At 40.2% G+C, this 24254-nt stretch overlaps 1 protein-coding gene across 1 annotated transcript in view; it reads right to left on the reverse strand.

The window, feature by feature from the left end:
* FRY (FRY microtubule binding protein) overlaps window positions 1-14666 on the reverse strand; it is a 274897-nt gene extending 260231 nt beyond the window's left edge. Inside the window, 1 exon segment of the mRNA XM_079137248.1 lies at window positions 14449-14666. Within this exon segment, the coding sequence (XP_078993374.1) occupies window positions 14449-14518 (70 nt within the window). The 5' untranslated portion in view covers window positions 14519-14666.
* Between the last annotated feature and the right edge of the window lie 9588 nt (window positions 14667-24254).

Below are 24254 nucleotides of genomic sequence, written 5' to 3' on the forward strand. Positions count from 1 at the left end.
CAAAACAAAACAAAAACAAATCAATCAATTCTTGTGGGCCCAAAGTCAGAAAAATAAAAAGAGTGACAGAAACAAAGCAAAACACCTTGGCTCCTTCAGGTAGAGAAAGATCCAAGATGAAGAACTACAACTTTGGCTGGGGTGGGAGCTCCGGGCAGAGGGAGTGCTTTGCATGCCTAAGGCCCTGAGTTCAATACTCAGTACCTTGAGAGAGGGGGAATAAACAAAACCCACAACTTTGTGTTGCTTCCCACAGGGTGTTGACCCTCAGTGTAGATGGGAAGACAATGGAGAACTAGGTTTGCATAATGGGCCTTTCTTCTTTGTGGCACATGACCACAGTTGCATCATTTCCCTCTGCAGCAGGGCTCAGTGAGGAGTGTGATTCACTTCTGTTTTCAGCAAGAAAAAAAAAAAAAAAAAAAAACAAAGCAAATAACCCAAGTGGGATACTCTTGGCTCTTCCAGACTGTTAACTTTCCACTTGAACTGGAGATGGGAGGCTTGGACTCAAGTTCTGAGCTCACGTAACTTTGCCAGCCCCAGCAGCACCAGGCAAGGGCAGATCTTTTGGCATCAATTTAACACCATTCAGAGAACATGTGACCTTCCTTTCCCTTGTGTGGCTCGATAGCAGAAACTTAATGAAAACATGGAGCTGATGAAAATCAGCTTGGTAGTCATCTTTCACCATAAAAGAGCACAATAGACACAGACTGAAATGGGGAGGGATGTCCTAGGACCAGTATCAACAATTTCTCTCTATCCTTTTTCCAGAGCCCAAAGAGCATTTTATCCCGCTGGCCCAAGAAGTGACAGTCTCTTGGTCACTCCCTAAAACAAAAGCCTTGTCTGGCAGAACAATGAGATACTTAATGAGCTCATGTGGGCCAGTTTGATGGCTGCTTTTTTGTGTATGAGGGACACTTGAGAATTGTTGAGTGGGTCTTCCATCCCTGGCATGTGTGTACTTCATAAGTAGTTATAGCCTCTGCCTGAGCTCATTTAATATACTAGCCAGATACTAGAGTAGCCTTTGGTCTCCCACCTAATTTATAGCACGCTTGTCCTCAATTTCTGTATCATGCCACATCAAGTCTACATTATTCAAATCTCACCAGCACAAAAATTTAAAACAGTAGATGTTACTCCTTTTTACCCTAGTGCTACAATAATACTGCTATACCATCCCTGGCCAATGATCATGATGAATACTTTGAGGAAACCATTGGTTTTAGATTATACACAATGGGTCAGGGCTGGAGTCCTTTTCTGCACTTGACAGAACACTTAAACTTGCCAAAACAAATGGTTTGGGTATCTATCCTCAAGAGAATTAATTCAGATGGGGACTTCCAGTTCCTAATGATACTTTAATTGTTTAGTGCGTTTGCAAAACCATCAACATTAAAAGCATTTGATATGCAATCCCCACTCCTAAAGCCCCACTCAGAGTTGTCACACAAAGAGCAAGGGTGAAGGTCAACAGACAAAGCTGTGGGAAAGACTGGGCCATCCTGGAAAAGTGAGGGTAGCAGAAAGGAGTTTTGAGTGCAAGACTGGAAGTGGGCCTTGGCAGAGGTGATGATGACAGAGATCCAGATGGGAGATGCCATTCGAGTGGGGAAGCATGACAAGTTTTAGGGGTGATTTAAATGACCTACAATGAAAGGGTGAAAGAAACTCCAGTTTCTTGCCTGAAACCGACTGATAGTGAAATTCAGCATGGGTAAGGAGACTAAGGATCCAGGAGGAAAGAGGAAGAGTCATAGCTTCACCAGACTGGTGAGAAAAGACCCAGTTTTGGAGATGCAAATTCACAATCTAGGGAAATTAGCGGGAAAATCTGGTCTGAGAAGCCAAAGAGTGATATTAATGTACAAATAATCATCACTCACACATACACAATTGATATTCCTTGGCATAGATGACTGCTCATATTTTATTATAATTATTGATTTAAGTAGATCTCTTTCACTTGACATTCTTCTTAAGGTCAGGAACTTGGTTTATGTTCAGATTAAGATTAAAATTATCTGAGAGTATTAGAATTTTGTTTTATTTTTCTGTTGTCTACAAAAACTGTGTCCAAATGCTGGAAGCAGCAAGTCAATCACAGTGACAAAAGATGCATTTCTTCTATTTTCAGTTAAAAAAAAAAAATCTCTTGATGTTTCTTCCCCAGCAACTGAATCACAAGTGCAAGATTGCATCAAAGGCTAAGAAATTGAGTACCTGGCTCTTTCAGGTGTTCTGGAAGGAAAGACGCAGAGGAGAAGGGGGTCAGAATGACCCTTGCTGAGCTGCTAACAAGAATAGAGGCTCTGGAGTCAGAATTAGATTTGAATCTGGGCACCAGAACTTATTGGTGTACTCCCTTGGGAAAATCTCTCTCGATCTCTCTCTCTCTTTCTCTCTCTCTCTGTATCAGAAGTTGAACTGGGGGCACTTAACCACTGAACCACATCCCAGTCCTTTTTATTTTGATATAGGATCTCACTACATTGCTTAAAGCCTTGCTAAATTGCTGAGGCTGCCTTTGAACTTCCAATCCTCCTGCCTCAGCCTCACAAACCACTGGGATTACAGGTGTGCACCACTGAAAAATCTGTTATTCATTTACTAGATTTTTGTTTTTCACCTATAAAATGATATTTGCCTTAATAGGATTTGATAAAGTTTACACGAGGTAGCGTTTAGCACTGCGGCTAAGACATAGATCATCATAAGTATTAGTGATTTCTTAGTATTAAATCATTGCAAGAACTAGCTTAGAGAAATTGTGTGAAGGTAAAGTTAGTGAATGATAAAATTTTTTAAAATTAATAGTTATGTCTGAGCAAATAGATTAAAATACAAACTTCATTGTATTGAAAAACATTTTCACTGGAAAATATTTGCCATTTGGAAAAACATTTGTCATTTTGGTATCTCAGGGAAATAGTAAGGGCATTTCATCTGCTACAGTCATGGCCTTAAACAAATTCGAACATAAAAGAGATTTCATTTAATCTACTACATTCCTTTGTTTTGTCTCCTCCAACTGACAATCTCAAAGAGTTCAAGTTTCTGATGTAATAACATCCTCTCTTATAATTTTCTCCTTAAAAAAGCAATTAAAAGACTCAGTTTCTTTTTGAGTAAGCAGAAGAATGAAAACATCAGGAAATGCTTCCTTTCCTGAAGCTACAGATAAAGAGATAGAGGCTTTTGTCTTGGCTATTCACAAAATGCTTTGCGGCTGCTCTTTGAGGAATACCAGTGTAATAACTTAGTAGGGAGCACATGTCCATGTGACTCTGCTCCTCCCTGAGGTTCCTTAGTTTCACCTACTGTTAACCAATGTCTCTACCTTGCAAATAATGGGGAGAGGCAGTGCAGGTTAGTGTTTATCCCAGAGTCTAGGATCAAATCCTAGCCCCATCATTTAGAAGTGGTTTCTTCATCTTTCTCAGGTATAAAACTGTGAAGACTACAGGAAATGATGCACTTGTGGCGGTTACTGGGCTTATAAATATCAGCTCCTGTCCTGCCCTTCACGCTGTGTTCAACAAAGCAGGTGGAAGTGATGAGCAGAACGACTGTCATCTGCAAGGTTCTGACTGGTACCACTACTGCTTGCCTACTCCTCTTCCTGGTAAAGGACTCTGCTTTATCAAAAGGAAGCAGGGAGAGGTCCCTGGTCTCAGAGAAGATGGACCAGCCTAGTGCCAGGGTAAGAACCATGATTCATCCAAGTCAACGTGGCAATTCCAGTCAACCTTGCCAGTGATTGGTCTCAGAGTGTGTGGAGGACCCAATTCCAATGAGAGGCCAAGAGGAAGTCTGCTAGGGGACTTCTTTCTCCTGACTGATAACCAAAGCAAGGCTCTTAGAACTGAGGTGGTCACCTTGGGAACACACTGTGACAAATCTAAGATCAGATGTTCTGGATCCTTCAATCTCATTCCTTAAAATTTCTTAAAATTCAAGCCTTTCTTCTTAACACATCTAGAACCTCCCATCTTTGGGCTGTGGGTTGAACAAGCTCATTAAAACTTTATCCTTTCAACCTTTATGAGGTTATTCTATTATTTATAGCAAAAGCATCCTAAAATGACACACAGTTCAAATTACTAGGCAAAATATTTTCTATGTATTTAACACAATAACAAACCTGTGAATAGCCTGTTACTGTATTGTGATTAGCAACAAAAGGCATTTAGAAGCAGAAGTCACTGATCTTTAGAACCCAACTTTTTTTAGTACTGGGGATTTAATACAGGGGAGCTTTACTACTAAGCTACATCCCCAGCTCTTTTTATTTTGAGACAGGATTCTACCAAGTTGCTTAGGGCCTTGCTAAATTGCTGGGGCTGGACTTGAACTTGTGATCCTTGTATTTCAGCTTTCTGAGTCCTGAGATTACAGGCATGCGGCACCACACCTGGCTCAAATACTACCTCTATCAATTATTTCCCCCTCCCTCCCTCCTTCTCTTCCTTTTTCCTTTCTTTGGTAAACAGCTGACTAATTGCAGAAGATAAGGTTTGAATTTCAACTCCTCCGTCCCTCTAAGAAAGTGGTATAAGGATGGAAATGTCTAGACAAAATGAATTAATGAGAAAAAGAAAAAGAAGCCAAGATAAAACAGATTCCTGGGTGTTTAAAAAATGTTAGAATCTTCCATCTCATTCATAATTGTGCTATTTCCTAAAATTCAAGCACTTTGATTTATTAGTTCACCCTGCCTGAAGAAAATGGGGCCAGGTTTTCAAACAACTTCAACATTGACATCTCAATCGGCATAAATTCAGAAGCACTCCGTGTGTTAGGAAATGAATGAAAAAATAAGTAGACAAGACACAAAAGTGTCTCTAATTTTTCTTTTTTTTTTCTTTTAAAGCTGTATTCAGTTAAAGGAAACGGAAAGGGGACAGGTTGTCTTCATTCTCACCCTGGAAGGGACCCGAGAATAGGCCCAGGACACAACCCAGCCATGAGGAAGGTGAACACTACTTGCTCTGTGTGTGGCCCTCACACATCCCTAAAGAAGCGGAAATTCTCATTTAAAAGTAGGAGATTAATTTGGGATGCTAAAATAGTGAGAAGATACTGTAGCTAAGACTATGTTGTGCTTCAATTGCCGGGTAAGATTCACTAAAAATGTGATTTTCAGAAACTACAAGTTGAAAAGTAGATTTTATAAAAAAAAGATACATTGCAATTTGTCTTTTAATTGGTGTTCTTACTTGTGAATATTAAACTAACTGCTTACAATTTGCTAAGTTCACAGGCAATCTATTCACCTAGAGCAACTGTTTAAAGTTCTTCAATGCTGCTATGGAGCTTTCTACCTCGCTATAGACTTGAAGTTAAGATGCAGGCCAGAATCAATCAATATTTCAGATTTTTCATAGCCTCGTGCATCGTTATGCCCTTTCTAATTTCAATACAGTTAAACTGAAACCTGATATCTACCAAAACCTAGGAGAGTAAGTATCCTTCAGCTCTATGGTCAGAAATTTAAAACTTCCAGAATGCTAGCAGTTTCTACACAGGTCACACCAACTTCATAGGGGGGAAAAAAAGTGTGACTCCAGACCAAGAACGCTACCACTTCAGTTTGGAGAAAACCCCTGTTCCAATAAGCTGAGTTAGACACAGTCATTTTACTGGGAACAACAGTAAAAAGAACCTGATAGGCTGTGCAGAGTGACAACCTTTTCTTATTCAGGTGACTGGAAAGCAAGGTAGTTTGAGAAGCTGACCAAGCTTGGAAAGCAGGTCTGAGACATGGACTTTATCAGTCAAGTTCAATAACATACAGCTAAACCTCCTTCCACCTGGCTTTAATGGTGTAGGAGAAATAAATGAAAACTGGCAAAAATGAAGTCTACGTAAGCCTCATGTTTTCTGTGGAGTTATTCAAAGCCCTCACATCCACCAGCAAGAGAGAAAGGGTCAGGTCTGTTCCTTTTTCATGAGGAAGTGAGAGGAGGTGGCTGAGATCACACACACACACACACACACACACACACACACACGACAGAAAAGAGGGAAGAAAAATCCAATCTTGTATTTGCACAGTTGTAGCATTTTATTGATTTGACTCTTACACAACAAACCATTTTATTGACGGATCAAATCCCTTCTGTACTAATATAACATTCAAATGGAATTTTACTAAAGTATTGCCCTAGTTAATCTAATACCCTATCCTTCCCGTGGCTGCCAAAATACATATTTACCTGTTTAAGGCTAAACTCAAAAAACTCAGTCTAGAGTTTCTCAAGCTTAGGGGGAAAAAATTTAATGGAAATTTAATTGTATATTTCCATAATGTTATATTTGGGGCACCAGCTGAGAAATGCTGGAATTTCAAAGCTGTCTTCAACTGCTAAATTACTTTGTACTTTGCAATTGATTAAGAACGGCAGAAGCAGTCAGAGTTGTATATCAAATCAGGGTTGATAAAAGCACTTAATGTAGATTTGAATGCCTTCTCGAAAAAAGATTTCAACTCCCTTAAATTGACATGACAACAAATTCTTACAGCAACATAAAAAGTATTAGCTGAAATGTTATGGCTCTGGCTTACATTTCCATCTGCGGCTCATCAAATGACTAAACAGTAGAAAGGAATTAAACCAAATCAGACTCATTACAGAGTCTGATATGCTGGCAGAATATAAACTTTCACTGCTTAGCATCTGGAGTTCTGGGTGACTAACATTTAAATGCTTGTGCTTGTATGTTCTGTGAAAGAGAAAGTACTGGTAGGATCATAGGTGACATATCTGATCATTAAATTTAACTTACAGAAAAATGTGATACATTCTGCTTCCTACCATACACACCTTCTCTTTAATCCCCAATATGCTAAACAGTGAGAGAATCACTCATAATGTTAGGGAACTGGCTTTAAATTTGACTCATCTTCAAAAGTTTATGTGTTTACTTCATTGGTGGCGCTCAGGGTTGGACCTAGGGCCTTGCACGTGGGAGGCAGGTGCTCAGCCACTGCCTAGCCCCCACGTGCAAAAATCTAAAATCCCTGGCAGCTCCTCTTCATGTTGCTTACCTAAAGAAGTCTAACTGAAATGCATGCTGCCTCATTTACTGAAAGCCAGTCAAGCCCTCCCACTGGGTCTAACGTAAATGGCTTACATTTCTTCTCTAGCCATTCTGCTAGGAGAAATATTGAGTGTTCTTCCAGAACCTTGCCTGCAAACATCAGGCTTCCAATTGCTCTCTGATGTAGTGAAAATATAAATCCATGAAGTTAAAGTCAATAGAATCTATCACACATTTCTCCCATATAAAATTCTATAGGGCTTACACCATCTCTGGAACATCACCAGCTACTTCTCCATGGGGTTTTAGAAGTCTTGGGAAATTCTGCATTAACATACTTGCATTTTAAATTCAACAAGGAAGGAAGGGAAGCTTTGAGGGCCTTGATGTGGTATCCAGAACAAAGTATCTTGCATGCAGTTGGTGCTCAGTGTACAGGTACTGAATAGCATTTGCCTTGCTTCTCTGACATTACTGAATAGCAAAGCATGTACTCAAGTTTTGCTGGGGTACATGCTTGCAGTATCCAAGAAAAACTAACACTCAGGTGGTGAGTTTTGTAGTGGAATCCAGCATTGAAAAGTAAGTAAAGATGTTCTTATGGAAAAGTCTATTCCCTATTGCTCCTCCAAGCCTGGGAAAGACAAACATTTAGCCCAAAGAAAGACAGAGCATTCTCCTGTTCAACCAGCTGACAGTTCTGCAATAAAGCAATATTTAAATTAATATGATGAATGGAATATATCAAGTGGGAAAGACTAGCAAGAAAAAAAATGAGGTTAAGCTGCGTACTACCTTGTTCCACAAATGCCATTCACATTTCCAGAAAGTAGTTGCTTGATAAAACTTCTGCACTGGGGTAGTGTGCTCACAGTGGGTGGTTCCCAGGAAGCACCATATTATGGAAAATTATAACATTTAATTGCTTAGAAAAGAAGGCTAAGAAAAATGTTGGGTGCACATAAATCCAGAAAATCTTACTGCATATAGTAGTTGGATGGACTCACCTCTGCATATCTTATGTGATAAATACCACAGTACATTGCATTTTTAAGAAGTCCTATTCAAAGGTAAAAACTGTAGTCTAAGAATATTATTTGTTCATTTAAATCTGATCTGAAAACAAAATATACCTACATGATGCCATATGGGAATCTCATACCACAAAGACTGAACTTAGGAAGAATTAAGTCTTGTCATCCTTAACCAGGCACACCGAAGCAGCAGCTAGTTTATTCTTAATCAAAGTATCCCACTCATCAAATGAGGTGGTGTGCTTGAAGGTACTGAGCAAATCACCCAGTGACATGAATTTAAGGTTTAGTACCAGCACCAGATCTGCACAGAAGTTTATTGAGGGGGCTGTCAATCTATGGTGAAATGTCATTCCTGATTGGCCCAAGATCACTTCTGAGCCCAGTTCATTCGAAATATCACATAAAACTCAAAAATGGAGAAGTTACAAAGATAATGATCAGGACATATGTGACCTACTCAATTCCTTGAACTGTACCCAAAAGTAAGTGAATGAGTCATGACTGTTAAAATGTTTTGAAACAGATGTCTTAAATAAAGGGAATATTTGCATGCTGTATCAGTTGAAACATCTAAATATTGGCCAACTTTCTCAACTATTCTGGGCAGTTCCCAGATTTAAACTATCCAGGTCATCTCTCCTCCTTGACTACTGCGTTTACCTTTCTGACTTGTTCAATTCTTGGCAAATTCACCAAGCAGCATGTAAAAGGGCACAGACGACGAGAGTTATTCTTTTTGTGCTGTCAGTTTTATAGATGGTTTTATGGAGAAGCAGGCTGCAGCTCTCAGGCAAAAGGAGATACCTGAATTACAGGTAGATTACCAATACCCCTGGAAAGATTCTTCCTGCTGTAGCTGCTAATGATAATTACGAAAATTGCTGTGGTTTCCTAAACAGAACTACAACCCTGCATAGAGAAATCTCAGCAACCATCATTCTAAAAGAAGCAAAAATCATACATGCATTTTATTTACTTATTATTTATTTATTTATTTTTGCAGCACTGGGGATTAAACCCAGGGCTTTGAGCATGCTATGAAAGTACTCTAACACCAAGTACATCCCTGGTCCTGGAGTCAGTATACACTTTTAAAACTGGGAGTGAGCAACATTCAGCACTCCTACCTAATAGAAAGAATGTAGTATTTTACTATGATCTATTTTGTGAGTGTATTTAACCAAAAGATCACTGGGGGCAGAATTGCCAATGTAGTATTTGTAATGATTACGGGGAAGACTGGTGGATATTTGGGCCCTTCCAATAAACCTGTGCTAAGGGGATGTTGTTCTCTAGCAAGAAAGAGCCAGAATGGTAAAGTTTCCTTTAGAGGCACACAGAAAGGGAGAATTGGGTAGGGGAGGCTGAGAACTGACAGAAGCATCAGCCAATATAAATGAAAATACCTATAAAGCACCAAGTTCCCAACAATGTTCTGAATCCTTTGGTCCTTTTGGTATTTTAAAAACAAGGCAATTATCTGTTGGCTTGTGGGAAGGGTTTATGGCACTTCCTAGGATCCTGGCTTTGAGCAAATTGCTTTCTCAAGTCTCACTTTTTCCCCCTCATTTGTAAAATGTGTATAATACCTTGCCTTATGAGGTTATTAGAAAGAACAAAGGTAATAAACAGAGTGGTTGTCTGTCCCCCTTTCCCCAAGGCACTCTCAGTTGACAAACAATATCCCAGCATAATTTTAAACTTTCACTCTCAAAAGTGTCCCAGTTGGATGAATAATTATGTGGTTGCTCTATATATAAGCAAGCGCAGTACTTGACACAGAATGGCAGTTACTGTCATTCTAGGATTGTTTGTGCATTTAAATGAAAAAACAATTTCCTGGTTTGTCTGGACTGTAAAGCCAGGGACAGACCCCTTTTCTACTTAGAGAGCATGGATGCTGATTTGAGTATTTGTTTCTTACAAGGGCTGTAAACTACCTTAGCCAAAGTGAACCCAGTAGCCTTAGAGAGTATGTGATCATCAAACATCTACTGAGCTACAAGGACACTGCAGTAACTCCCAGCAACACTGCTGGGTCCTCTGTGGAAGAACAAAAGTTTACTAGGGATGCAGCTCAGTGGTACAGCCTATGCCAAGCATGTGTGAGGTCTTGGGCTTCATCTCCAATATACACCCCCATACACACACACACACACACACAGGTTAAAGCAAGTGACAGTTCTGAATTTATTCTTAAGCCCTTCTCATAGTGCCCTTGAGGTTCACTTGTCACATGAATAGACCCCAATAAGTACTGTTCTGTAGCCAATGGAAGAATCTTTCCATCTGTACTTCTCAATGATTTTCTTTGGCCTCAGAGCTAACCCCATATGAGCCTGAGTTTTCATGTTAGATGGACATTGCCCTTATCAATGTAATTTAATTCACTACCACACACAATTTAAAACACCACAAAACACCTGGGAGAATCTAACTCTCTTAATGGATACCAGTTTTTATAGATCAACATTAGACATTTTGCATGCACCCTTTCCTATAGCAGAGAGATCATTCAGTTCCCCCATAGCAGGTAATTTGTGAATGAAATTCTAAATAACTGAAAGAGTTCATGGGCATGCAAAATTTTTCTCAATGGTTTTAGCAAGATTTGCCAAATGTCATAGGAAGGGTGTGCACTGCCTGAAAAAGAGCAAGGTGTTGAAGAAATTCTGAATGCACCTTCATTCATTGGACCCAGTGTTCTGAGCATCATGGGGTGGACAGAGCCACAAGGAAGCCATTCAGATCTGTCAGACTGGTGTGGGAGCCCACACACCAACTCCGTGCAGTAATACAAGGCAAGTTCTCCTTTCCTGTGAAATAGCTTGGAACTTCCCACTCTGAACTTTTGTTCTGTAGCAAATTTGAAAAGGCCAACGTGAGTATCTGCCACCAAGAAAATTCCCAGGCCAACTCCCATGCTACTGGAAGACATGCACTTAGAGAAAGGTAGGAATATTCTGATAGTAGCTGAGGTGGAAAAAGGGATAAAGTTAAAAAGTAAATCTGGAAAAAGATAAAAAAGATAGCCCAGAGTAAGCAACTATGTATGGCATCTATCCATGTAGTTGCTCTCTCCAGGGGTGTAGCAAGTGTTGACTACTCATAAAATAATCCAGTGAGGATGCCAAGTCTAAGGAAAGAAATGGTTTAAGTCTGATTTTAAGTAGGTTTAGAAGAGGGGGAGAATTAGAACACATTAATGTAATTTTATATTTATAGAGCATTCACAATTATACTAAAAGCTTTACATTTTAATACCTCATTTGCTCCTATGAGGTACCCATTATTTTTGCTTCCATCTTACTGATGATGAAATGGAATTAGAGTGCTTAATTAACTATCCAAAGCCACACAAATGCAAGAGCTAGAGACCAGAGCCAAACCTGTTTGGCCCTGCCACTTGTGTGATCTAGGTGACAGGGGGACAAATTAGGGGGCTGACATACATACAGGCATGGATTCAGGAGAAAATCAGCAAAATGCAGAGGAGGACGAGCAGGTGAAGCATGCCTGGAGCAGAAAAACAAGATAAGAGAGGATGGATAAGGAGCCCAAAGAGGGTCCTGGTTGATGGCCACTGACAGAGAAGAGGGGCTGGAGAGCATCCTTCAACCACGAGGGACCACTGAGTACTCCTGGTTCAGTGGAGAAGGGCATAGTGTGGCTGTGGCCATGGGCACCAAGGGGCAGCAGCTCTGAGCATCACTGAGCATCTGGGGAAGGTCTGGATAAGACTAGGGAAGAAGCAACAGGACAGGTGTCCAAGGGAGGGTCATGAAAGGCTCCACGGGAAAGGTGCCACGTTGCATTTCCAGGCAATGAGCCCATTTAAATTCCCAGCTCCTCCAACCAAACGGTGGCCTGACAGAATGGACACGCCAGGAAAGAGGAGAATGTCAAAATGAACACTGACTCAAAAGCTAATACATCTTGCCAGGCAGGGAATGACTTGTTTAATTGACTTATTAATTCTTTGAAGAGACAAAGATATATAAAATCACATTTTTTTTTGCCACAATGTGCCTTGTTTCATTTTTTTAAATGAAAAGCTTAACTTGGAAATACTTATAAAATCATCTTTCCTCTTACTTCTGCCTAGCAGAGCAGTCAGCCATAGTTATAGTTTGTTTTATTGCTTTTTAATTGTTGCACTTTCGTAAATAAGCACCACCATATAATTAGGGGCTGATTCTCCATTCAGGTATGTGGGCAGAATCCGTGCTCTCAAGCCTGTGATGCTAGGCATTCACGTGCAGGGGCAATTAGCTGCCTGCCCTGTGGTGCATCCTCTCGGCCAAGGTTACACTGAGTAGGTTGAGCCCTAAGGCTTCTGTTTTCTACTTTGTCTCCACACAGACACATTCCTTTCTCTCTTTGCTACTGAAAATATGTAAAACTTAGCAATGAGAATTATGCTGGGTTGTAAGCAGGTAAGTGTTGTAACAAGCTCAAAGTATATTTTCCCTTACTCTTGAATAAACGGAAAAACATTCTGCCCCCAAAGGAACACCAAAGACTCACCAAGTTCACTCCTGTGAAATAAAGAAATTAAGGCAGAAGGCGGAGACAGTGTCTTGTTCATCTCTGAAAGCCCTTCGGCCTGGCACAGAATAGGTGTTGAGTAAATCTTTGCTGAATGAATTGGAAGAATTCAAAATTGTGACACAGATACTCTCAAAGTGAAAATGAACACTTTGAACCATTTACTGATGTGTGTATGGAGGGAAAGGGAGAGTAGCTTTAGGAAGGATGGAGAGAATATATACTTTGTCTACAGTCATTTGCAAATACACAAGGGGAGAGGTTTTGAAAGAAATCCCACCTAGTTCAGTTTCATCACAACATCATTTTCTGTCTAATGAGGTAGTGACAAAAATTGATGGAAGAAGAGTCTGGCTTTGGAATAATCAAATGGTGATTAAAAGCCACACAGATATCAAACTCACAAGTGAGGGTTTTTTTCCCCCCAATAAGAAATCTGCTCTATTGGCCACCCTATATGTCTAATTCTTTTCTTTAATCAAAAGGTAGATAGACAAAGGAAGGTTCATCCTTGTGTGAAGTGTGAAGTATACAAATAATGAATCCAAGTTAAATGATTCATGGCCATAATGAATAAAGGAATGCTGTTTGGGCTACAGTATTGCTCCCAAATGGCTTCCCCACTTTGTAGAAAAGCAGCCTCAGACAAGCCCCACAGTGCATACAGTGGTGCAAAATGACCTGGAAAAAATGGTTTCTATGGATATCATTTAGAGATGCATATCCCTGAATACCTCCGGGCAGAAGGTACTTTGGCTCTTTTTTCAAAAACAATTCCAGCCCAGGTTCTCTGGCCCAGGTTTTGTTTACATAAGAACAATCTTGGCCACAGGTCATCTGTGGAGGAGATAATTAGTCACTACCTCTTTGAGCATAGGTAGGTTCATTAGTATGCCCATAATATAATATCAATTATTTATTGGAAAAAATTTTAAACAATTAAGGGTCTATAATACCTGCTGGTCAGTTATCCAAAGCAAGCACAAAAGCTGTTGGTGAAATAGAGAAGACTTTGTTTTTAAAGTATTCATAAAAATATAAGACATCACTCATCACCTGAAGGCCTCATTTTAATTTGATCCCAGATCCAGGATGGCTTAGAGGCTGTCTTTTTGAAATAGCATATTGGCAAAATCTTTATGTAGGTCAGAAATGGAACTTCAAAAGCCATAATACTGTGATAACCTAATGAATGATTAGGGTCAGAATATCACTTGTTTACATTTCAGAAAAGCACGTTACTTGCACTACAGCAAACATCAGAATTTTTAAAAATATGCAGACAGTAAATGGCATTCTGAATATCATTCACATGGATAAGGGAGCTAGCAAACAAATCTGCAGATGCCTCTGTGTATAAAAAAGGTGAGTCGTAGGTTTTGGACTAGTAAGTACTTTTCTCTCTTCAGACAATACCCTAATAAAACAATTATGAAGTACTCCAAAACCCTGCCACACCCCTCTGATTAAACTGCACTTCACAGAAATATTTAGATGAAGACTGAACAGATCAAACAAACACCTAGGCAAGAAAGGCAGCCTGCAAAGCCTGGTCCTGTGCTCACCAGAGTCTGAAGGGCCATCTCACTTGAAAATTTAAGCAAACGAAATCTACTGTAATTCCACTGCAGTCTTTGCACCGGAGCAAAGCTAGTTCAGTCTCTGACATTTTGATTTTCATAGCAGATGGAAGCAAAAAAAACTTCCTTGGCTCACAAACATATGTGTCCAGTTGAGATCTGATTTCTCAAACCTTACGCAACATCCAGCAAACAAACAAACAAAAAGGTTATTTTCTATTACTCACTATTACTCCAGGATTTCAGTAAATATTTGATACTGATCTCAAAGAAGCCCGAATCCTGCTGGCTGGCCATGTCTGCAGCATACAAAGGGGCTCCTAGGACTGGGAGCCGCTGGAGGAGCAGGTACCGGGTGTGGAGATGTGCCTGTCACAGGTTAGTGATGTAAGCGAGGGGTCAGGAGCGGAGAGGGAGGCTCTGCAGATCCACCTCCGGCTTTGGCAGGGAGTCCTCATTTAAAGGACACGGAGGAGCGGGAGAGAGATGCTCAGCCGCTCCTCCTCCTCCGGGGCCAGGACTCGCTTCTTATTTGCTGGGTGCGATCTCCCTGCAGCCCTCAGAGGCGGTGGCCGCTGCTGCTTTCATTTCTGGGCTGCCATAACCAGAAATGCCTGCTGCCGGCCGCCCACATGCTCTGCTCGAGCCAGGTACCGTACCAAAGAAGTCCCCACCTGAACTGTGATCCGCTTTCTCTGGGGAGGGAGGGTTTCTTGGCCGGCCTCCCTGACACGATGCAGGAGGCCTCCCTGCCCACACAGCAGCCGCGGGGCTGAGGGATGGGCTGGGAGCACCGCCCCTACCCCTGCCTCAACCTGAGCCACCATTCAGCCTCCGCCTGGGCTGGGGGAGGAGGAATTTCCCAGCTCCTGTGGCTCTTCTGGCCTGGGTGCTGCTTCCCCTTGTGTCTGTCCCTGAAACACACACAACTGCGGCCCGCTGTGGCAATGCGAGCTGCACCCTTGCATCTGGCTGCAGCAATGTTTGAAAAACCCTGTCTGGCAGCCTCCTAGCTGCACAGAAGCTTGATAACAAGACCCCAGGCAGGGCTTTTCTTCCCTTTTTTCAGGGGCACAGAGTAATCTGCATTTTGTGTTTCTCCCCACCCCCCAGAAATGCAGTCTTTTTGAGAGGCACTGAGCCCCAAAGCGTGCACCCTAAGGGGACAGGCAGTCCAAGCTGCTTAGTCTGCTTGTTTAGAGAATGCCACAGATTCCACCATAGATCTGTTTGTCTCTAACCTTTCATTTCTAAGAACCACTGAGCCCAATAAAGCTCATTTTATTTGTATTCAAAAGATAAGAAGCAAAAGCATCAGATTCCGTGCTGTATGATGGCATTTTACTTCATGAATTCTTGATATCAGATGTCCTGATATGGGTTAGCTTTGTTTCACATTATCATTTAGCTTGACTAGGAGATTAAATGCCAGTATTGTATTTTAATAATGACAGACTATATTTGAGTTGCTGAGATTTGGTCAACCATCTAATAAGCCATGGGATCCTTCCCCATCTCCAGTACATTTGTGATTAATGTTTACAAAATAATAAATAAATAAGGTGATCATTATTTAACACAACAAATGTTGGGCACCCCCCCATCAACAAAGAAATTGGACTTCCTAGATTAACAGTTTATTTGATAAATGGAAGGGAGTGTAATATACTTTTTATTTTTAAGGCAAAGAATTTTAAAAATTCAACACTAAATAGCATTTTCAGAGCTGTGTCCTGAGATGTCCTACCTTATCGATATAACGAGCTTTTCAAACTTTGCACTTAAAGGCAAGCACTCAAGCACTCAGATTCCTAACTCTGATCACTGCACTTTATTCTCATGAAATCTCTCATCAGACTGGCTTTTTTTTTAACTCATATGCAAACTAAAGTTCAATAGCTAATTTTCTCTCCTCATCTATACTTTAATGTATGGATTCTAGGTAAAATAGGACCCAAAGATATTACTACAAAACAACTATTACATCTGAAAGCATATGTAATACCTCTGACCACTGATCTGGGTCCTCTCCCACCTTAGATGGCAGTGGATAAAAGGATGCTTCGGAATGAATGATGGACAGGGATTTCAAGGCAGGGCCCCAGCTCCTACCTGGCACCAGCCCTTACTAGCTATGAGGCCTAAGGCAAATTATTAACCTCCCTAACCCTTACTTTGCTCAACTATAAAATGGAGATAATTGGACCTACTTCCTATGTTACTTGGGAAGAGTAAATGACATTATGCATGAAAAATACTCAGTATAGAACATCGTACATAGTAAATACCCAATCACATTTTATCATTATTATTAAATTATTTTTATTCATTGTTTGTTATTATGAACTCTGAATGACTCCAGGACTGTTTTTAAGTTAGTTTATCTAACTACTTATTTATTTTTACTGTTTATGTGACTGAGAAGGCATTTACTTAGGAACTATTTGGAAATAGCAGATTAGAGACATTTAAAATCAGCTGCAATAAACATTGCTTTTCTATATGGTTACTCAAACATGGAGAGGTTCTCTAATGTTTATTCTCTGACTTTTTAGAAAAGTTTTTGATAGTACTATAAATGTACTAATTTCCTGAGAATGCCACTCATATATATGTCAAAGAAAACTATCGTAAAAATTTAAATGCTATTTAGAAAAGAACTTTTAAAAATCACTTTTATATGGCCTCTAGTTTTCCTGGTGAAGAGTGAATCAGCAATTAAGAGTCCTGTTTGATTCTGTTAGAACTCCAGTCTGTCCAGCGCATGCTATTTTTTTTCCCTCATTGGCATACCTTTAAAGAGAACATACATTGTAAAAGAACAGAAAAGACCTTTTGTTTTGCTGAAAGGCCTGAAAATCAAATAGAAAATGACACCTGCTGCAAACTGGAATAGAACATTTATCCTTGTGTCTCCTCTTTCTATCTCTCTTTCTCTCTGGGGGATTTATAAAAAAAATATACATATAGATAGGCACCTGGACAAAGGTACTTTGAAATACAACAATAAAATCCGAATCTGTCCCTGGCTTGCTTCTTGATTTCAGTTGTCATTTAAGATGACCTAGAGGTATGTCAGCTTCATACCAGTACAAAATGAGGGATCCTTCCTTTAAAGTCTTGGGAAACCATACAATGAATCTTTAAGCGAGAAATTAGGCATAGATATTGGGACCAAGAGAAAGAGAATGGTAGTACAGGAAAAGCTGAAGGTCCCAGGAAATGGTATTGAAGAGTGGAAAAAAGAAAGTAGTCTCAGACACATGATAATGATTAATGAGACCATCTACATTTATTGAATGTTAATACCGTGCTCAAATAAACATTTCAAAATCATATTTAATCCTTACTACAAATCTATGAGGTAAGTAATCTTGCTAGCCTATTTTACAGATGAGAAAATTGAGACTTAAAAGATCGAAGTCATATAGCTGCTAAAATTTAGGTCTAGCCATTTTTAGAGTCAGTTATCCTAACTTTATTATTATTATCATTATTAATAATTATTATTTTCAAATCATAAGCAACATGAGAATCAACTTCTTTGCCACCCTCCTTATCACAGATGCAAGGGCTTCAGGTCCTACCAGCTCTTCCAGCTTACTCATTATCTTCCTACTCAGCTTTTGCCTGGGTAAGGAATTGCTCCCTGGGGGACTGTAGTCCCTGAAGGAAACTAGGAAAGAATACCAATATTTTTCATATTAACTTGATTTATCCTACAGGTTGTGTCTCTACAGGGATACCTGAACTGGAGTTGAAGGGAAGCAACCGTAGATGGAAATCTTGCCTGAAATCTACTCTCCAAGTTGTCAAGGGCTGGTAATAGGCTCAGTCCATCCTGACGTGGGGCTGCATCAACCTAGGACTCAATCCAGAGGGAAAGGCATCTATTTTGTGATCAAGGCAGCATATGGGTGTTATGGTTTGGATCTGGAATGTTGCTTAAAGACTCATGTGCTGAACACTTGCTCCCCAAAGCAGCAATGTTCCAAGGTGGGGCTTTGGGGAAGTGAATGCATTATGAAGTTCTGATCTCATCAATGGATTAATCTATTGATAAGCTCACAGTGTAAGGGACTCCTGGGAGATTTTGGAAACTTTAGGAGGTGGGGCCTGGTTGGAGGATATAGGTGTCCCTAGGGGGGTGCTTTTGGAGGACATATTTTGTCCCTGCCCCTCCTTCATAGCTGCCATCCTTCTCTGCCCCATGTTCCCGTGGTCATGATGTTCTTCCTTTCCTCAGGTCCAAAGTAGTGGCACTGGCTGACCATAGACTGAAAACTTTAAAACTGTGAGCCCAAATTAATCTTTCCTTCTTTAATTTGATTTACCAGCTATGTTATCACAGTGACGTAAAGGTAACTAGCACAGTAGGCTGGTAGGAACTCTAAGTAGTGCAGGAGGAGCCAGGAGGGCACGATGTTGCAAGGGATTGACCAACTGGTCCCTTGTCTTTCAGCTGGCTGAGTGGCCACATGGGGTGAGAGCAGTAGAGGGTATGTGGATTGCATCTCACAATGGGTGGCATTTGCCCCTCTTCTGCCTTGATTCCTATTAGAACCATCTCTCTCTCCCTCCAGAAGAGCTGTGTCTTACTGGGTTTTATATCCCCCACTACTCCAGCACACAGTCAGTCCCCACATGAAGAGTGAATGAATAGGCTTGCCATGCCTGCCTAGGTTATTTGCTGCCTGGGGCGGGGGGATGTGCAACAGAAGAACAACTAATCTTAATTTATATTTCATTTATGTTTTCCTAGCATTTTGGACAATTTTTGAGACTAAAATGCATGGTGTTAAAAAATAAAATGTGCAAATAAAGCTAGGCAAATAGGATGCTTGCCAACCTCAAGAGACATTACCTAATGGTTTTCAAGCATCTGATTGAGTTGATTGGGTTAGAGTTGGAGTCTACCCTCTTCCTCTGTGGACAGGTACACGTGGGTCCCCACATGTAATTACTGTCACAGAGTGACATGCATGTTCATGCACAGAATGTGTTACACAGAAGAGAAATGCTTCTCGAGCAACCTGAAGAAACAAAAGAAAACCACTTAATGTATGAAAAAAATGCTTTATCAGTTCTTAATCAGCAGTTTCAAATGATCAGCAGATTCAGATTCCAAAAGTATTAAGTATATTATATCACCACGACTATACATTGCATTACCGTTCCAAAGCAAATGAAGTACTCCCTTGACTGAGTTAAATGGACAGCTTCTGAGATCACCAGTGACAGGTATGGAGAAAGAATTTCAATTTTCTGTAAATAGTAGAATGCAGAAGAGGCATGGAGATAACCTAAAGAACGAAGTGTCAAAATAAATAACAAACTTATCTTTTGACCTGTGTTAGCAGCAATTTGGGCTGATCTATCCTATTTCAAGGACTATTAGAGAGAGAAAAAAAAAAAAGATGTCACACAATGTTCACGTCGCAAGCATCAAAGGCAATAACCGTTTCCTTAAAAAATCCAACCCACAGACACAAGTCTTCACAAAGATAGATTCTGCAAGTTTGGAAAATGTTTACTCCATTGCTATCCACTGCAAATATTTTTTTCAACAGATTGACAAATACATTAAATTTTTTTGAATGCAACAGAATTTCATTAAAGTAGAGCTTGTTGCACAGATTTAGACATAAACAAGGAAAATCATGTTTCCTGAAATGGTTTTCATTCAAAACAAAATAGCAGCAGAACCCATTTTTTCCCTTTCCTACTCAGCTCCTCTGAGCTGAGTTTTATAGGACACGAAGACAAAGGAATCAAGGGATCATCCAGTGCAAGGGGAAGCTCTTGAAGGATACAAGCAGATGACAATGAAAGACTCAGCACAGTAGAGCAGGGAGTTGGGGAAAGAAAGGAAACCACACCATTATCTGCACTGGGTATGGAAGGTCCTTCCAGATGCCCATTGTCACCCTGGGCAGGAACTGACATTTACTGAGCACTTAATATTGAGGCCTTGGGCTAGGCTGTATCTCAGAGGACAAATCTAAACCAAAAGGCTCTCCTGCTGGGAACCTCTCTGTAACTGGCACTGAAAGATCAATAGAATAAACTGGAACTGTGGCATCAGTTATCACAGCCTTCCAACCTGGGAAATAAAGAGGAGGCATCCTCCTAAACTCCATTCCAGACAACCGAATTGTGACCTCAAGAACAAATATTCAAAGACTATCAATTAAAAGGGGAGTGACACTGTATCCTACAGCTGATCCCTCCTTTATTGCACGGGAGCTGTGTGGCAGAGTTGTTGAACAACTATAGCCTCAGTTTCCTTGTCTGTAAACTAGTGCTTATCACAGATTACAAAAATTAAATGTGTGCCTAGGCAGGTGACAAATGTTATGTACCAGATCTGTAGTGACCAGTGAACCCAGAATATATAGCACAAAATGTCCCCTAAAGTTCACGCTCAGGTTAGGAAGGGAGAGGGACCCTGCCTTCTGCAGAGGGATCCCTACTTCAGCCATCAATGTGGTGCTGGCTACCAAGGTAAGGTGGACCTGCCAACAAGGCTAAAGGTTTGTAAAGTAAAGGAAACCTAAACATATGTACAGACAACTTTTGGAGCCCAGGGTAAACTACATGACTAGAGGTTCTAGTTAGTTTAGCATCTTCTCAGAATTTACTTGATTTAGTCCTATCAACTTCTCGAAGTGGAGAGAGCATATTTGCATATTCTTAACCCAGAACACTTCTTGCATACTTACCCTTTAATGTTGTATTTATGGATATATATGCAAAGGAGAAAACGTGTTTTTTTCCACTGCCCCTTATCAAGAAAGCAGATGTTACTGATAACTTCACTATCCTATTTTCAAATGCTACCAGCAATTGAGCAATTATTTACATGCAGATGCAAACAAGCTCGATGTAACTAGCTGTAGTAGTAGAGAACTATTGAAACATAATAAATGCTAAGTCTTTTCTAAAGAAGTAAAAAAGGACATATTGCTTTGCATATCAGTATTTACCAAAAACTCGGGTAATGCTCACAGGATAAAAACCAATTGTATTTAAACCAATTGTCATTATTCTTTCCCAAACATTTACCATGTAACAGAGAACTAAAACTGTTGGTTCTTTTCTGTATGAATGCTAATCCAACAACACAAAAAAGGAGCATTGTCTGGGTGGCATTAAAGTTATTGGGTGATAAGCTATGCCTAGGATGTAGTGATAAAAATTAAGTATCTTTTAGAGCTACAGCCACTATTCCTATTTTTATTCTACTGGTGTTCCCAATTTCACACTCAAAAATAAACATTTGCAGTTTAAGTCACAGGGAACAGATCAATTTTTCTCAAAGGAACCATTTACTAAAATCTGTAATTTTAAAAACACAAAATTGGGGGAAATTAAAATTTTGATTAGTTTTATTTATATGCACATTACATAGATTTCACATATAATTAACTTTTTTCCTTTTAAATGTTTCCTTTTCTGCATGTTTACACTTACCTATCAACAAAGGTTGAAGGACTGGGGATTAGGAAATGCTGTATTCTTCTTCTCTTGACCCTGATGCGATTTTAGACAAGTTATTTCTCTACAAAATGAAAACTACTCCTTTTCACTATCAAACTGTTTCTTAGGGCAGGTTCTCAGATTTTCCATACTACAGGGAAAAACCATGGCTTGGCTAAAACAGAATGCTGGATAATAAATAATTTTATGGAAGTTTCTGGCATGCATTATTTAATTTCTGGCAACAGAATCACCTTCTCAATAATGTTTTCATAAAATAAGAACATCCATGAAAGCACACACACTGGCTGACAGGCAGGAGAAGCTGACATGGGACCAAAAAATAATTGGGGATTAGAAAGGGATAAATCGATATGAAAATGACCAAGGCATCTACTGTGAAATTAATGAAGCAGTAGCAAAGTGCTTTGATGAGCCTCAAACTGATAACAACTATACACTGGGCATGTCTTGGGGGCCAGGGAGAGATCACAGCCAAAAGCCAGGTTGTTAGGTTATTAATATTGAGATTAAGGACAGCAGAACTAAGGCACTGAAGATATGGACAGCATCACTTAATTCATGTATGATTACATGAATGGTGTGAATCTACCTTGTGCACAACCATAGAAACAAAAGATGTACCCCATTTGTGTACAATGAGTCAAAATGCAGCCTGTAAAAATTAAAACAAATAAATTAAGAAAGAAGTGTCTACCTCACTGAGCAGCACTGACTTCACCTTCAAAGTCTTCCAAATGGCCATCTGTTCGGGAGCTGCCTGGTGCAGACCCCCTGGCTCCTGCCTTTTAGAAGGCTTGGGTGTAACACAGAAGCACATACATCACCTTCTCCACCCTCAGGCCCCTGTTCAGAAGCATTAGAAAATGTAACTGAGAAGGGGAGTATTTTGCAGGATGGGGAAAGTCCCACAAGGCATGTTTTTAGAAAGGGTGGGAAATCACCACCCTACTTTGACCAGACAGGCAGGGCTTTGTGTAGGAGGGCGAGGCTGTCAGAAACTGAATGAGGGACAGCTGCAGCTCGGCAGGCTGGTGGGGAGAGCAATTCCAACTGTTCAGAAGTGAGGTGGAGAGTAATGAGCTTTGCAGATCATCAGGCTCGGTGAGGTCACTCGGAGAAACAGAATTGGAGGGTCATGATTCTGACCCTTGTGTTAGCCATAGAGAAACTCAAGCTCCTGGTCAGGTCAGGCCCTGCCCTAGCAGGTACTGATCCGTTTTCAACCTACGTGTTCAACCTATTCTTTTCCCATCCACAGGGTGCATCCTATCTGCCCTCTATGTAACACGGGTTCATGATCTCAAAGGAGATTCTGCGGATGGAAGGACTCTACTCCCTGGGTGCTAGTATAGAGATGCTCAGGGTTTCGTCAGTGCACGAATAAGACCAATAAGAGGGTGGGTGGTCGCCCTTCAGTCCTCCACCCTAAAGAGACACACTGGCACCTCCCTGGTCATTGTACCAGCTTGCTGGACTTTCGGTTTTGGGTTTAGGGACATGCCAGGGGTGCCCTGCTCTGTAAGTGGCCATTCACCAACTCCAGGAATGTTCTGGTGGTTTGCCTGGGTCTTATCCAAATGCCACTTCAGCCTCTCTGAATAAATACAGGATGGGTGGTAACTGCAGTCGGAGAAATACTCCACCCTACCTCTAGCCTTATTTTCCGCCTTCTTTGCTTCCCCGGGGAACTTTTCCTTTCTCTTATCCTTTTAAATTATTTTTGGAAATTAACTTGGTCTATGATTTCTTTTATCCTTACCTTTGTATATTACTCTTCATGTGTCTAATTGATACTGTGTTCATTAAAACAATGAGTAGCAGAAGAATCAGAGAAACATGGCCTTATGTTGGAATCTTGGAAGAGGGGAGGTCTTTGGATAGTGAGAGTCAAAGGCTGAACCTGGAATTAAAGTAGCAAAATTCACTCCATTGGCCTTGTATCTACTCTTACAGGGGAGGAAACTGAAACTCATGTAATCCAGGATGCTGAAAATATTACTATTTCAATATGTAATAAACACCAAAATTGTTTGTGTCACATTTAATTTTTTGCGCTAAATATTTGAAATCTGATGCAGTTTTTATGGCATTAGCCACTAATAGCTATTATGTCCTTGGAATGTACATCAGTGGCTAGTGATTGGAATATACATTCCAAGGGCATAATGTCTACCAGTGGCTGGTGATTCTCTTATCGAACAGAGTAGCTCTAGAAGTTTCTTACCTATTTTTGTGCCATGAACCTTTTTGACAGTCTGGTGAAGCTGATGGCTCCTTCTCAGAATTATAAGTTTACATGAATAAAAATAAAAGCCATAGGTTATAAATAAAATGAATCATTTTGAAATGTAATTATCAATTTAAAAAAACATGAAACTGTGGTATTGTATACACACAATTTTTTAATAACACTTTAACACAATCCAGAATCTGGTCTAATAATAAATTTTAAATAAAATAATATCAAAAAGCATAAATAAAATTTCCATAAACCTAAAGCACCTGTAATGTGATGAAAATACCTGTGACT

The sequence above is a fragment of the Sciurus vulgaris genome, assembly GCF_902686455.1.
Source record: "Sciurus vulgaris genome assembly, chromosome: 4".
Taxonomy (NCBI): Eukaryota; Metazoa; Chordata; class Mammalia; order Rodentia; family Sciuridae; genus Sciurus; species Sciurus vulgaris.